We start from the raw sequence: 16,418 nt of genomic DNA, 5'->3' as shown, positions 1-16,418 counted from the left end.
TCTGGAGTAGACTGTCCCTTTAAAATGAATATTGTTTCTAGCCAGTGAAGTGCTGAAAGGGAGGTTAAAGAGACAGTCTACTACACCTTAGTCATCTTAAAGTCTTACCCAAGACTAAATTGCAAATAGCCTCCTGCACCTTTTCTACATCATGCAAAAAGAATGGCAAAACAGCTTCTGGAAATGGCTGCCAAGCTCCACCCACTGATGACATCACAACCTGGGCTACAGATAGCCACTCTGCTAAATTGCACTGACAGTCTGTTGAATCCAACTAGTGAGCCTTTTGTGATTGGATGCCATATGCAGCCCAGATCATGATGTCATCAGTTGGTGGAGCTTGGCAGCCATTTCATAGAGGCCAGAAACAATATTAATTTTAAAATAACTTTCTTACCATTCCTGCTGCATAATATAGAAAAGGTACAGGAGGCTATTTGCTGCTTAATCTAAGGTACGACTTTAAGATGCAGCCCCTGTTCGTTGCAGCTCGCCGCTGGCGTAATTAAACATTGCACGCGAGCGCTATTTTGCGCTCACTTGCAATGCTGCCACCTACCTGGACATGGCCAATCACGCGAGGGCTGGAGGTGTCAGTCTCCCCGGTCAGACTAGACCGAGGACATTGAAATTCCCTACCTAAGAGGTAGAGAAGTGGCTAGGAAGCAGCGATTTGTGGCTAGGAAGCAGCGATTTGATGACCGTTGCTTAATAAATTGTGACTGCAGGTTCTTTTGTGAGAACCTGCAGTCGCAGAGAGGCAAAGGGCTTGATAAATTGAGCCCAATGTATTTGTGGCTGTATTTTTTTTAGCTAAATAAATGTGAATTTTACAAGTTTCTATAGACTTATTCTAGGTTTTTCCCCCTGAGGGTAGAATTAATGCAGTTTTATTTACCGTTGGCTGTCCCTTTAAAGGGCCAGTATACACCAATTTTCATATAAGTGCATGTAATAGACACTACTATAAAGAATAATATGCACATATATACGGATATATATAAATCCAGTATAAAACGTTTAAAAACTCTTAGAAACTTCCAGTTTAGCTCTGTTTAAAAGGTTACTGGAACACCCACTGCAAGTGGGAAATAAGACACTCCCCCCCCCCCTTCCTTTGCATATGAAAAGACCCTTTACACAAACAGGAGCAAGCTGGAGTAGGTATACGTCGGTATTCACATAAAACTTTGGGGCTTGGTTAGGAGTCTGAAAATCAGAGCAATGTTATTTAAAAATAAGCAAAACTATCCATTAAAAAACACCCAATTTTATGGGCTATATAAATAGATCATCTACAAAACATTTATGCAAATAAAAAAAACGAGTGTATAATGTCCCTTTAAACAAGAGGAACCCATCCTTAGTTACTATCCCCATATTTTATCAACACTACATAAATAAGTCAGCTTCGTTTCACGTGTAACAAATGGTCAGGGGTGCTCCCTTTCTTTGAGTCTATGAGCCTATTAAAGGGACACTGAACCCAATTTTTTTCTTTTGTGATTGAGATAGAGCATGCAATTTTAAACAACTTTCTAATTTACTCCTATTAGCAAATGTTCTTCATTCTCTTGATATCTTTATTTGAAAAGCAAGAATGTAAGTTTAGATGCCGGCCCATTTTGGTGAACAACCTGGATTATTCTTGCTGATTGGTGGATAAATTAATCCACCAATAAACAAGTGCTGTCCAGGGTACTGGACTTTCTTTTTTAAATAAAGATAGCAAGAGAACAAAGAAAAATTTATAATAGGAGTAAATTAGAAAGTTGCTTAAAATTGCATTTTCTATCTGAATCACGAAAGAAAAAATTTGGGTTCAGTGTCCCTTTAAGTAGTGATATGCCAAAGACAACAGTTTAATTAACTGCACTGATGTGTCTGCCGTGCTAGAGCGGATGTAACCAATATGGAACTCCCCATACTACAGCTGTTTTCATACATATTTCACTCATATGAACTGTATACTGCTTTAGTTTTTCTTCATGACCTCCTTTATTCAGTAACTAAATTCTATCTGGCTGTTCTCGGCCATTATCATTGTATGTGAATATCTGTCCAGTCCCAACTCACACTCATTTACATGATTATTATTTTTTTTCTCCACTAATTTTCCTTCTCTTTTTTTTCCTCCGATATTTTTGCCATCACTCAGTAATTGCCGTCAGGGTTATTTCTCACTGTTGAAACTTCTGCTTACAGAATCGGGTTTAACAGTTCACCCTTTACCTGTAACTTTATGTTTTCAAATTTAAAAGAAAAACAAACAAGAAATAACATTTTAATATTTAATTTGAAAAAGTCAATAATTTAAACAAAATTGATTACATAGAAAATAAATTATAATCCATAAAAAAAAACAAATTGTACAGTCTGTGCCAAATGAAGGTGCCATTTATACATTCTTGCCATGCAGCAAATGAGGTTTCCTGGTACTTGTTTCGGTCATTTGTACAGGAGCTGAGTGGAATTCTGAGAATCAAGAAAATGAAAGGTTAAAGAAAGGAAGGTTAAAATACAAAATTTCAAGGTTAAAATACAAAATTCCATCAGCAAAAATCAAGAAACATACAAATTCATGGCAAGTAAAAAAAATACATTGAAAACCAAATCTACTCAAAAGTCTCATGTTCAAATTATTTGTTTGTTTTTTTTGGGGGGAGGGGGGGAGAAGGCAAGAATTTTTTCTTCCATAGACAGTATATGGGTTCAGTATGTTGTAGTGAGATAGACATTTGCTAACTTGCAGCTGGAAGCCGAAGAGATCTTGTGCAAAACGAAAACTCACCAACCTGGACATCCTGATTCAAGAATGACCTCAAACTAAGGTAGATTTTGGGGATGGTAAGAAACAATCACATAGCAGAGAGGGCTACAACGAATCATAACACACTGAGTTGCTGCCGTCATTGCAATTCAAGTAATTAACATGAGTTTGCCTTGGAGGCTATGTCACTGGTAAGTTTCTTGTACCGGGCAAATTCTGACCATGGGGGTGCTGAAGGTTTGATTCTCCATTCTCTGATAATCTTTGCCAAAACCGCTATAGCACTGAGGGTTTAAATTTAGGAGTGGTAACAAAGCTACACATCAAAAAACGAGGGTAGAGCTAGCCGGTGATTATGGGCTACATAGGTCTCTTATGACTCACCAGATGGGTTTAGCTACATCCATACAGTTCATTGCTACCCTGGTGTGGACTTTAATCCCCCCAAAGGAGTTTAAGGAGCATTAAACTTGACATTTCAACAACGCATAAAATATTTCATTATTGCAATATACATTCATTATTTATTTTGCCATCTTTTGATGTAAAATACACCTAAAAATTGTGCTTCTTTCCCGTTCTCCCAGGGAGGCTTGGGTTAATACCTTTAGGCAATTTATGTGAGCTTTTGTTTACTTTTCTCTCCCTACCTAAGCTTCTATTGTGTGTCACATGCTTTTAAAAATGTGGATTATCAGTTTTGCATCAACAATGATGATAGGAAACTCATTCATTGCAATAGTAACTATGTTGAATCAGTGGTAAGTCACCTTAAAAGGACAGTCAAGTCCCAAAAAAACTTTTATGATTCAAATAGGGCATGTAATTTTAAACAACTTTTCAATTTACTTTTATCACCAATTTTGCTTTGTACTCTTGGTATTCTTAGTTAAAAGCTAAACCTAGGAGGTTCATATGCTAATTTCTTTGACCTTGAAGGCCTCCTCTAATCTAAATTCATTTTGACAGTTTTTCACCACTAGAGCGCGTTAGTTTATGTATTTCATATAGATAACATTGAGCTCATGCACGTGAATTTACCAAGAAGAGAAGACTGATTGGCTATAATGCAACTCTGTCAAAAGAACTGAAATAAGGGGGCAGTTTGCAGAAGCTTAGATACAAGGTAATCACAGCGGTAAAAAGTATATTAATATAACGGTGAAAACTGGGGAATGGGTAATTAAGGGATTATCTATCTTTTAAAACCACAAACATTCTGGTTTTGACTGTCCCTTTAAGCAACCAATCATTATGCCTTTCTCAGGACTAACAATTGTGCATGCATCTGGTATGTTTAGGCACAGTTACTCTCTTTTTCAACAGATGAAGGAAGGTTAATCTGATATCCCACAAAATCACAGCAAAGTATGAACCGACTGGCTGTTTTTCACCATGCAGGTGAAAGTAGGAAAATTAGCTGAATGGTTACTGCTCACAGAGTTGATCTTAGATTTTTAAAAAACAAAACAACAAGTATACATCATTCAACTTTTTCTTTTCACAACTGATCACAATAGGATAAAGAATTGATCTTGGGTCACGTCTCTTTAACTGACAGTAAAGTTAAGCTTGTATGATTCAGACCGTGCATACCATTTTAAACTACTTTTCAGTTTGCGTCTATTAAATGATTTGCTTTATTCTCTTGGTATCCGACATTGATAGGCATACCTAAATAGACTCAGGAGCAGCAATGCACTACTGGGAGCTTTCTGCTGATTGGTGTCTACTTTAGAATTTTTATTGTTTAATAAGATAGATAATCCCTTTATTACCCATTCCCCAGTTTTGCATAACCAACATAGTTATAATAATATACTTTTTACCTCTGTGATTACCTTGTATCTAAGCCTCTGCAGACTGCCCCCTTAATTCAGTTCTTTTGACAGACTTGCATTTTAGCCAATCAGTGCTGGCTCCTAGGTAACTCCACAGACATGAGCACAAAGTTATCTATATGGCACACATGAACAAACGCACTCTAGGTGTGAAAACTGTCATATGCACTAAAATAAGATGCGGCCTTCAAGGGCTTTCGAAATTAGCATATGAGCCTACCTAGGTTTAGCTTTCAACTAAGAATACCAGGAGATCAAAGCAAAATTGATGATAAAAGTAAATTGGAAAGTTACATGCCCTATCGGAATCATGAACATTTAATACAGAATAGACTGTCCCTTTAACAAAGAATACCAAGAGAATGAAGTTAAATTGATAATACGACTAAGCTGAATTTTTTTTAAATTATATCTTTTATCTAAATTATTAAAGAAATAATTTTGGGTTTCACATCCCTTTAATCTGTCTTTTCTTATTTAAACCCCCTTTTCTTTCCCATTTGCCTTCTTCTTTGTTGCCAGTAGAGAATATGTAAAACAATTAATAATAATCTTTAGCCGTTTACAGCTTTGACAGTTGGGGTTCTACATTTAGAACTGGAGTTTGTATAGCACATAGAAATCACAAATCCGCTAGCTTCCTTGTTATGCCTAGTATATTATGGACACTTTTCTCCTCTCTCTATTTCATGGGACGGGATTGGCAAACTCAATAACAGAAAACCGCTGTTTAACATTAATTGTAGAGCACATCTTTCAAGATCGGTTACAGAATAAACATTAAAATATGTTTATAAACACACAATTCAGTAAAAGATTTAAGTCTTTCAGTTGCATTAATTTAAAATATCTCGAGCCGCAACCTCCAAGGTTTGATAAACATGTTTTTAATGAATGCTGGTTGCTTTTACTTCTAAATGCTGGCTGCTACACAGAACTGAAACGTACTGCTCTCTATAGCAACCAAAAGTTTAAAGGGGCATTCCAGTGTAAACTATCTAAATGCTTCGTAAACAGTCTGTCAGTGGATATTGTACAGAAAAATAATTTAAGCAAATTCAAAGATGCAGATAGTAGAAATATTAGTCCTTACAGGACAAAAAGTTTAAAAACATATACGAGAAGTGTGAGGCCCTTTAAGGGATACTAAACCCAATTTTTCTCTTTCATGATTCAGACAGAGCATGCAATTTTAAAGGGACAGTCAAGTGCAAAAAAAACAACTTTCATGATTCAGATAGGGCATGTAATTTTAAAACAACATTCCAATCTACTTTTATCACCAATTTTGCTTTGTTCTCTTGGTATTCTTAGTTGAAAGCTAAACCTAGGAGGTTCATATGCTAATTTCTTAGACCTTGAAGGCCGCCTCTAATGTGAATGCATTTTGACAGTTTTTCACCACTAGAGGGCGTTATTTCATGTGTTTCATACAGATAACATTGAGCTCACGCACGTGAAGGTACCTAGGAGCACCGATTGGCTAAAATGCATATCTGTCAAAAGAACTGAAATAAGGGGCAGTTTGCAGCAGCTTAGATACAAGGTAATTACAGAGGTAAAACCTGTGTTATTATAACTGTGTTGGTTATGCAAAACTGGGGAATGGGTAATAAAGGAATTATCCATCTTTTTAAACAACAATAATTCTTGTGTTGACTGTGCCTTTTAAGCAAGTTTCTAATTTACAACTATTATCAATTTTTCTTCGTTCTTTTGGTATCTTTATTTGAATGTAAGCTTAGGAGCCAGCCCATTTTTGGTTCAGCACCTGGGTAGCGCTTGCAGATTGGTGGCTACATTTTAGCAACCAATCATCAAGTACTACCCATGTGCTGAACCAAAAATGGGCTGGCTCCTAAGCTTTACATTCCTGCTTTTCAAATCAAGATAGCAAGAGAACAAGGAAAAAAATAATAGGAGTAAATTAGAAAGGTGCTTAAAATTACATTCTCTATCTGAATCTTTAAAGAATAAAACTTGTGTTTAGTATCCCTTTAAAGGGATATCCCAGTGTAAGCTATATAGCCCCATACATGTTTGCTTAGCAAGTTAAATGCTGGTGATAATCTCAAAGCACCGTAAGCATCTGATTGATACATTTCATGCACTTCCCTCTAATCATGGTGCTGCCATTATGAAACCTAGTTTAGACTGCAGGTATCTGAAGGAGAGTTGTTGCACATGTGCAAACAAGTCAGCACTAAACTGTAGTGACAACTAGATTTTAACATGGTGGCTCCCATGACTAGAGGGAGGTGGGGAATAACCTCAATACTATGCTTATAAAATGTATTTAGGGTTTAATCTCCCTTTTAGCACTTTACTGGTACTTAAAATTCCCGGAGATCAGTGAATGCGTCTGTGTGGATCGGAGTTAAAAAACGTTTAGGTTGATTCTACATATCTCATAACATTTTTGGTTGGGTATCAGGGACTCATTGCCATTTTGTTGGACGTGCGGAGTTGGGAGGGGGTGGGCGCGTCTGGATGGTCAGTGGGCCTATCTCTGTGGAGGTCAGTATCAGGGACTGTTCCTTTCAAATAGGAACCGTTGGGAGGTCTGAAGTTGCTATGTAACAAGACTGGAAGGTCAGAATTTCCTAACAAATCTTTTTTTATATTTTTTTTAATTTATTTAAAGGGATATGAAACACTTTTTTTTAAAATCAAATTTCCTTTGTTCCCATGATATTCTGCATTGAAGAGATACCTAGGTAGGCATCAGGAGCACTACATGACAGGGAATAGTGCTGCCTTCTAGTGCTCTTGCAAATGGATAACATTCTTGCAAATCTGCTGCCATATAGTGCTCCCGAAATGGGCCAGCTCCTAAGCTTACATCCCCCTGCTTTTCAACAAAAGATACCCAGAGAATGAAGGAAAAATTGATAATAGAAGTAAATTAGAAAGTTGTTTAAATTGCCTGCTCTGAGTCATGAAAGAAACATTCTGGATTTCCTATCCCTTTAAACCCCACTTTGCTAGAACAAAGAACAAGTAAAAAAAAAAAAAATTGAAAAAAATGATGACACTGGGAATTCTTATTGCAGGTGCCAATCATCACCGGTTATCTCTCTAAATGCTACAGCTGATTATGCGCAGATTTATGTTCACGAGGGAGTTTCTTTCTGTACCGGGCAAGGCTGGTGTTCTATCATTTGTTTGCTACCGGGACACTGCGCATGCACTAACTACCTCAGCACATTGCACAGATGAGCCTAAAACATCTGTGGAATGCGCCGATGTAGTTAACGCATGCGCATTATAATGGGAAGCATTCTTTTTTTTGCTTTGTTTATGCAGGGTAAGTGCACCTGCGCGCCCTTAGCTCAACAGACGTGGACATTATTTTAGTAGAATTGTATCTTCAAATTGGCACAGGGACTGAATACTCACAATTAAAAGATCTTAAAATGACATACAGTATATGTTACTGTATTATATATCCATGCAGTTGTATTACTACATATAGCTGTATAAAAAAAAACAAAAAAACAATGTGGCGAGTAAAGATCCTCAACGTTAGATTTTGTTACCCACGATAAAAGCACATGAGCCGTCATCAACAGCCCCAACCGACCCTGAGAGCAGACAGTCACTTTAGATGAGGCAGCGCAGGTGCACGTACCCTGTATAAATAAACAATCAAACAAAAAAAACAAAAAAACAACAACCTTGGGAATAAAGATCCTCTCCGTTATATTTTACTACCCATGATAATGTGCATGAGTTAAAGGGACAGTTTACGCAAAAAATCTCTCCCCTTTAATTTGTTCCCAATGATCCATTTTACCTGCTGAAGTGTATTAAATTGTTTACAAGTATTTCCATTACACTTATATTGGTATTTGAATTAGTTTATTTAGCCTGTGCTATCCCCACCGATCCTGAAAGTTTTTGGCCTCAAGGTCAAGCTGTGTTAACACAGCCAGTAGAAGAAATTACACTCTCAGTGGATTATAGAAGAAATAAGGTAATAAAATGTTAATTTTCCATTGTTCTTTCCAAGTATTGGTGATTGGTTTATGAACAGATATAAGATAGACACACATGTATATGTACACAATGTGATAAAGTAATGAGATCTGATTATACCTACAGATATAAGATAAAGACACATGTATATGTACACAGTGTGATAAAGTAATGAGATCTGATTATACCTACAGATATAAGATAAAGACACATGTATATGTACACAATGTGATAAAATAATGACTATGAGATCTGATTATACCTACAGATACAGGGAGTGCAGAATTATTAGGCAAATGAGTATTTTGACCACATCATCCTCTTTATGCATGTTGTCTTACTCCAAGCTGTATAGGCTCGAAAGCCTACTACCAATTAAGCATATTAGGTGATGTGCATCTCTGTAATGAGAAGGGGTGTGGTCTAATGACATCAACACCCTATATCAGGTGTGCATAATTATTAGGCAACTTCCTTTCCTTTGGCAAAATGGGTCAAAAGAAGGACTTGACAGGCTCAGAAAAGTCAAAAATAGTGAGATATCTTGCAGAGGGATGCAGCACTCTTAAAATTGCAAAGCTTCTGAAGCGTGATCATCGAACAATCAAGCGTTTCATTCAAAATAGTCAACAGGGTCGCAAGAAGCGTGTGGAAAAACCAAGGCGCAAAATAACTGCCCATGAACTGAGAAAAGTCAAGCGTGCAGCTGCCAAGATGCCACTTGCCACCAGTTTGGCCATATTTCAGAGCTGCAACATCACTGGAGTGCCCAAAAGCAGAAGGTGTGCAATACTCAGAGACATGGCCAAGGTAAGAAAGGCTGAAAGACGACCACCACTGAACAAGACACACAAGCTGAAATGTCAAGACTGGGCCAAGAAATATCTCAAGACTGATTTTTCTAAGGTTTTATGGACTGATGAAATGAGAGTGAGTCGTGATGGGCCCGTGGCTGGATTGGTAAAGGGCAGAGAGCTCCAGTCCGACTCAGACGCCAGCAAGGTGGAGGTGGAGTACTGGTTTGGGCTGGTATCATCAAAGATGAGCTTGTGGGGCCTTTTCGGGTTGAGAATGGAGTCAAGCTCAACTCCCAGTCCTACTGCCAGTTTCTGGAAGACACCTTCTTCATGCAGTGGTACAGGAAGAAGTCTGCATCCTTCAAGAAAAACATGATTTTCATGCAGGACAATGCTCCATCACACGCGTCCAAGTACTCCACAGCGTGGCTGGCAAGAAAGGGTATAAAAGAAGAAAATCTAATGACATGGCCTCCTTGTTCACCTGATCTGAACCCCATTGAGAACCTGTGGTCCATCATCAAATGTGAGATTTACAAGGAGGGAAAACAGTACACCTCTCTGAACAGTGTCTGGGAGGCTGTGGTTGCTGCTGCACGCAATGTTGATGGTGAACAGATCAAAACACTGACAGAATCCATGGATGGCAGGCTTTTGAGTGTCCTTGCAAAGAAAGGTGGCTATATTGGTCACTGATTTGTTTTTGAATGTCAGAAATGTATATTTGTGAATGTTGAGATGTTATATTGGTTTCACTGGTAAAAATAAATAATTGAAATGGGTATATATTTGTTTTTTGGTAAGTTGCCTAATAATTATGCACAGTAATAGTCACCTGCACACACAGACATCCCCCTAAAATAGCTATAACTAAAAACAAACTAAAAACTACTTCCAAAACTATTCAGCTTTGATATTAATGAGTTTTTTGGGTTCATTGAGAACATGGTTGTTGTTCAATAATAAAATTAATCCTCAAAAATACAACTTGCCTAATAATTCTGCACTCCCTGTATAAGATACAGACACATGTATATGTACACAATGTAATACAGTAATGAGATCTGATTATACCTACAGATATAAGATAAAGAAGCAGGTATATGTACACAATGTGATAAAGTAATGAGATCTGATTATACCTACAGATATAAGATAAAGAAGCAGGTATATGTACACAATGTGATACAGTAATAAGATCTGATTATACCTACAGATATAAGATACAGACACATGTATATGTACACAATGTGATACAGTAATAAGATCTGATTATACCTACAGATATAAGATAAAGAAGCAGGTATATGTACACAATGTGATACAGTAATAAGATCTGATTATACCTACAGATATAAGATACAGACACATGTATATGTACACAGTGTGATAATGTAATGAGATCTGATTATACCTACAGATATAAGATACAGACACATGTATATGTACACAATGTGATAAAGTAATGAGATCTGATTATACCTACAGATATAAGATACAGACACATGTATATGTACACAATGTGATAATGTAATGAGATCTGATTATACCTACAGATATAAGATACAGACACATGTATATGTACACAATGTGATAAAGTAATGAGATCTGATTATACCTACAGATATAAGATACAGACACATGTATATGTACACAATGTGATAAAGTAATGAGATCTGATTATACCTACAGATATAAGATACAGACACATGTATATGTACACAATGTGATACAGTAATGAGATCTGATTATACCTACAGATATAAGATACAGACACATGTATATGTACACAATGTGATAATGTAATGAGATCTGATTATACCTACAGATATAAGATACAGACACATGTATATGTACACAATGTGATACAGTAATGAGATCTGATTATACCTACGAATATAAGATATACACATGTATATGTACACAATGTGATAATGTAATGAGATCTGATTATACCTACAGATATAAGATACAGACACATGTATATGTACACAGTGTGATACAGTAATGAGATCTGATTATACCTACAGATATAAGATAAAGAAGCAGGTATATGTACACAATGTGATACAGTAATGAGATCTGATTATACCTACAGATATAAGATACAGACACATGTATATGTACACAATGTGATAAAGTAATGAGATCTGATTATACCTACAGATATAAGATACAGACACATGTATATGTACACAGTGTGATAAAGTAATGAGATCTGATTATACCTACAGATATAAGATACAGACACATGTATATGTACACAATGTGATACAGTAATGAGATCTGATTATACCTACAGATATAAGATAAAGACACATGTATATGTACACAATGTGATAAAGTAATGAGATCTGATTATACCTACAGATATAAGATACAGACACATGTATATGTACACAATGTGATAAAGTAATGAGATCTGATTATACCTACAGATATAAGATACAGACACATGTATATGTACACAGTGTGATAAAGTAATGAGATCTGATTATACCTACAGATATAAGATACAGACACATGTATATGTACACAATGTGATACAGTAATGAGATCTGATTATACCTACAGATATAAGATACAGACACATGTATATGTACACAATGTGATAAAGTAATGAGATCTGATTATACCTACAGATATAAGATACAGACACATCTATATGTACACAGTGTGATACAGTAATGAGATCTGATTATACCTACAGATATAAGATACAGACACATGTATATGTACACAATGTGATACAGTAATGAGATCTGATTATACCTACAGATATAAGATACAGACACATGTATATGTACACAATGTGATACAGTAATGAGATCTGATTATACCTACAGATATAAGATAAAGACACATGTATATGTACAAAATGTGATACAGTAATGAGATCTGATTATACCTACAGATATAAGACAAAGACACATGTATATGTACACAATGTGATATAGTAATGAGATCTGATTATACCTACAGATATAAGATAAAGACACATGTATATGTACACAGTGTGATAAAGTAATGAGATCTGATTATACCTACAGATATAAGATACAGACACATGTATATGTACACAATATGATAAAGTAATGAGATCTGATTATACCTACAGATATAAGATAAAGACACATGTATATGTACACAATGTGATAAAGTAATGAGATCGGATTATACCTACAGATATAAGATAAAGACACATGTATATGTACACAATGTGATACAGTAATGAGATCTGATTATACCTACAAATATAAGATAAAGACACATGTATATGTACACAATGTGATACAGTAATGAGATCTGATTATACCTACAGATATAAGATACAGACACATGTATATGTACACCGTGTGATACAGTAATGAGATCTGATTATACCTACAAATATAAGATACAGACACATGTATATGTACACCGTGTGATACAGTAATGAGATCTGATTATACCTACAGATATAAGATAAAGACACATGTATATGTACACAATGTGATAAAGTAATGAGATCTGATTATACCTACAGATATCAGATAAAGAAGCAGGTATATGTACACAATGTGATACAGTAATGAGATCTGATTATACCTACAGATATAAGATAAAGACACATGTATATGTACACAATGTGATAAAGTAATGAGATCTGATTATACCTACAGATATCAGATAAAGAAGCAGGTATATGTACACAGTGTGATAATGTAATGAGATCTGATTATACCTACAGATATAAGATACAGACACATGTATATGTACACAATGTGATAAAGTAATAAGATCTGATTATACCTACAGATATAAGATAAAGACACATGTATATGTACACAATGTGATAATGTAATGAGATCTGATTATACCTACAGATATACGATACAGACACATGTATATGTACACAATGTGATAAAGTAATGAGATCTGATTATACCTACAGATATAAGATACAGACACATGTATATGTACACAATGTGATACAGTAATGAGATCTGATTATACCTACAGATATAAGATAAAGAAGCAGGTATATGTGCACAATGTGATAAAGTAATGAGATCTGATTATACCTACAGATATCAGATAAAGACACATGTATATGTACACAGTGTGATACAGTAATGAGATCTGATTATACCTACAGATATAAGATAAAGACACATGTATATGTACACAATGTGATACAGTAATAAGATCTGATTATACCTACAGATATAAGATAAAGAAGCAGGTATATGTACACAGTGTGATAAAGTAATGAGATCTGATTATACCTACAGATATAAGATAAAGACACATGTATATGTACACAATGTGATACAGTAATGAGATCTGATTATACCTACAGATATAAGATACAGACATGTATATGTACACAGTGTGATACAGTAATGAGATCTGATTATACCTACAGATATAAGATAAAGACACATGTATATGTACACAATGTGATACAGTAATGAGATCTGATTATACCTACAGATATAAGATACAGACACATGTATATGTACACAGTGTGATACAGTAATGAGATCTGATTATACCTACAGATATAAGATAAAGACACATGTATATGTACAGAATGTGATACAGTAATGAGATCTGATTATACCTACAGATATAAGATACAGACACATGTATATGTACACAATGTGATAAAGTAATGAGATCTGATTATACCTACAGATATAAGATAAAGACACATGTATATGTACACAGTGTGATAAACTAATGAGATCTGATTATACCTACAGATATAAGATACAGACACATGTATATTTACACAGTGTGATAAAGTAATGAGATCTGATTATACCTACAGATATAAGATAAAGACACATGTATATGTACACAATGTGATAAAGTAATGAGATCTGATTATACCTACAGATATAAGATAAAGAAGCAGGTATATGTACACAATGTGATACAGTAATGAGATCTGATTATACCTACAGATATAAGATAAAGAAGCAGGTATATGTACACAATGTGATAAAGTAATGAGATCTGATTACACCTACAGATATAAGATACAGACACATGTATATGTACACAATGTGATACAGTAATGAGATCTGATTATACCTACAGATATAAGATAAAGACACATGTATATGTACACAGTGTGATAAACTAATGAGATCTGATTATACCTACAGATATAAGATACAGGCACATGTATATGTACACAATGTGATAAAGTAATGAGATCTGATTATACCTACAGATATAAGATAAAGACACATGTATATGTACACAATGTGATAATGTAATGAGATCTAATTATACCTACAGATATAAGATAAAGACACATGTATATGTACACAATGTGATACAGTAATGAGATGTGATTATACCTACAGATATAAGATACAGACACATGTATATGTACACAATGTGATACAGTAATGAGATCTGATTATACCTACATATATAAGATAAAGAAGCATGTATATGTACACAATGTGATAAAGTAATGAGATCTGATTGTACCTACAGATATAAGATAAAGACACATGTATATGTACACAATGTGATAATGTAATGAGATCTGATTATACCTACATATATAAGATAAAGACACATGTATATGTACACAATGTGATACAGTAATGAGATCTGATTATACCTACAGATATAAGATACAGACACATGTATATGTACACAGTGTGATAAAGTAATGAGATCTGATTATACCTACAGATATAAGATAAAGACACATGTATATGTACACAATGTGATAAAGTAATGAGATCTGATTATACCTACAGATATACGATACAGACACATGTATATGTACACAATGTGATAAAGTAATGAGATCTGATTATACCTACAGATATAAGATACAGACACATGTATATGTACACAATGTGATAAAGTAATGAGATCTGATTATACCTACAGATATAAGATAAAGACACATGTATATGTACACAGTGTGATAAACTAATGAGATCTGATTATACCTACAGATATAAGATACAGACACATGTATATTTACACAGTGTGATAAAGTAATGAGATCTGATTATACCTACAGATATAAGATAAAGACACATGTATATGTACACAATGTGATAAAGTAATGAGATCTGATTATACCTACAGATATAAGATAAAGAAGCAGGTATATGTACACAATGTGATACAGTAATGAGATCTGATTATACCTACAGATATAAGATAAAGAAGCAGGTATATGTACACAATGTGATAAAGTAATGAGATCTGATTACACCTACAGATATAAGATACAGACACATGTATATGTACACAATGTGATACAGTAATGAGATCTGATTATACCTACAGATATAAGATAAAGACACATGTATATGTACACAGTGTGATAAACTAATGAGATCTGATTATACCTACAGATATAAGATACAGGCACATGTATATGTACACAATGTGATAAAGTAATGAGATCTGATTATACCTACAGATATAAGATAAAGACACATGTATATGTACACAATGTGATAATGTAATGAGATCTAATTATACCTACAGATATAAGATAAAGACACATGTATATGTACACAATGTGATACAGTAATGAGATGTGATTATACCTACAGATATAAGATACAGACACATGTATATGTACACAATGTGATACAGTAATGAGATCTGATTATACCTACATATATAAGATAAAGAAGCATGTATATGTACACAATGTGATAAAGTAATGAGATCTGATTGTACCTACAGATATAAGATAAAGACACATGTATATGTACACAATGTGATAATGTAATGAGATCTGATTATACCTACATATATAAGATAAAGACACATGTATATGTACACAATGTGATACAGTAATGAGATCTGATTATACCTACAGATATAAGATACAGACACATGTATATGTACACAGTGTGATAAAGTAATGAGATCTGATTATACCTACAGATATAAGATAAAGACACATGTATATGTACACAATGTGATAAAGTAATGAGATCTGATTATACCTACAGATATAAGATAAAGAAGCAGGTATATGTACACAGTGTGATA

The 16,418-nt window shown here is 34.7% G+C and overlaps 1 protein-coding gene across 1 annotated transcript in view; it reads right to left on the bottom strand.

Annotated features, from left to right (window-relative positions):
* Window positions 1-2,277: 2,277 nt before the first annotated feature.
* CEP20 (centrosomal protein 20) overlaps window positions 2,278-16,418 on the bottom strand; it is a 30,005-nt gene continuing 15,864 nt past the window's right edge. Inside the window, exon 5 of the mRNA XM_053694429.1 lies at window positions 2,278-2,475. Within this exon, the coding sequence (XP_053550404.1) occupies window positions 2,399-2,475 (77 nt within the window). The 3' untranslated portion in view covers window positions 2,278-2,398. The remainder of the gene's footprint in view (window positions 2,476-16,418) is intronic.

The sequence above is a fragment of the Bombina bombina genome, chromosome 11 (assembly GCF_027579735.1).
Source record: "Bombina bombina isolate aBomBom1 chromosome 11, aBomBom1.pri, whole genome shotgun sequence".
In the NCBI taxonomy this organism is placed as follows: Eukaryota; Metazoa; Chordata; class Amphibia; order Anura; family Bombinatoridae; genus Bombina; species Bombina bombina.
The sequence above is the reverse complement of the archived record's forward strand: the minus strand, read 5'-3'. Positions and strand labels throughout refer to the sequence as shown.